At 59.3% G+C, this 1,219-nt stretch overlaps 1 protein-coding gene across 2 annotated transcripts in view; it reads left to right on the top strand.

Moving 5' to 3' along the window:
• Window positions 1-1,219, top strand: part of NIN (ninein (GSK3B interacting protein)) — a 57,402-nt gene continuing 56,183 nt past the window's right edge. The window contains exon 1 of one of the 2 annotated variants that reach the window (XM_009893891.1): window positions 1-201. In XM_009893891.1, the coding sequence (XP_009892193.1) occupies window positions 19-201 (183 nt within the window). In that variant the 5' untranslated portion in view covers window positions 1-18. The remainder of the gene's footprint in view (window positions 202-1,219) is intronic. The other variant, XM_009893890.1, reaches the window with a different exon arrangement.

Below are 1,219 nucleotides of genomic sequence, written 5' to 3'. Positions count from 1 at the left end.
AGCGTGGCAGGCTATGGGATGGATGAAGCTGAGCAGGACCAGTATGAAGCTCGCCTCAAGGAGCTCTTCGACAGCTTCGACAGCACGGGCACGGGGTCCCTGGGGCAGGAGGAGCTCACCGACCTCTGCCACATGCTGCACCTGGAGGAGGTGGCCCCGGCGCTGCAGCAGACCCTCCTCCAAGGCAACCTCCTAGGCAGGGTAAGACTGGGGCGATGGTGGGGGGCAACTGGGGGAGGTCTGGGGCTTGGGAGCAAGGCAGCGCTGCTGCGTGTGTGGGAGGGTGATGGAAGGAGGCTGAATATCTGTAATTTGGGAATATCCAACATCCCTGAGGCTCTGGGGCTGCAGGACTTGCAAGCTCTGTTGTTCTCTGCAGCAGAGGTGGACACAGGGCGGCTTCTGAGGGTGATAACGGGGAAGGAAGCTGCTTGCTGCTGCGTCTTCCCCGACTGGAGGCCGTCTGAAATTCTCAGAAACCCCCACTTTACGCTTCGCCTTGTGCGCTGGCATCACGCCGATGCGGGGTGTGTTTTCCCAGTGTTCGAGGCTAGAGCGCGTGCCGGGTCCCTGCTGCCCTCGTGCCGATGCTCGGCCGAGCCCGCGCTGGCTGACACAGCACGCGTGTCCTCCCCCCGGCACCGGTTCATGCTGCTGCTGGCCTGGGTCATCTCTCCGAACCAGCTCCCCGGGTGCTTGCACAAACTCTGCGGTACTTGGGGTGCCATGGGGACCTGAAGCCAGAGCTTGAGCCTGTGATTTACGTTGGCTTAAGCTGTAGCTAAACTGGGGGGGCTGCGTGCAGTCATGCATGTTTCTCTAAAGTCAAGGAGTTGGGCTCCCCGGTTCAAGAAGGACAGGGAACTGCTGGAGGGGGTCCAGCAAAGGGCTACAAAGATGATGAGGGGATCGGAGCATCTTTCTTATGAGGAAAGGCTGAGGGAGTTGGGGCTTTTTAGTCTGGAGAAGAGAAGACTGAGGGGGGAATCTCATCAATGCTTATAAATCCTTAAAGGAAGGATGCCAGGGGGATGGGAACAGTCTTTTTTCAGTGGTGCCCAGTGACAGGACAAGAGGGAACGGGCACGAACTTGAACACAGGAAGTTCCATCTCAACATGAGGAGGAACTTCTCTGCTGTGAGGGCGGCAGAGCAGTGGCACAGGCTGCCCAGAGAGGTGGGGGAGTCTCCCCCTCTGGAGCCATTCCAAACCCGCCTG

Source organism: Charadrius vociferus, unplaced genomic scaffold, assembly GCF_000708025.1.
Source record: "Charadrius vociferus isolate BGI_N301 unplaced genomic scaffold, ASM70802v2 scaffold49, whole genome shotgun sequence".
Classification (NCBI taxonomy): domain Eukaryota; kingdom Metazoa; phylum Chordata; class Aves; order Charadriiformes; family Charadriidae; genus Charadrius; species Charadrius vociferus.
Note: the sequence above shows the minus strand (reverse complement) of the source record. Positions and strands in the feature narration are given on the sequence as shown.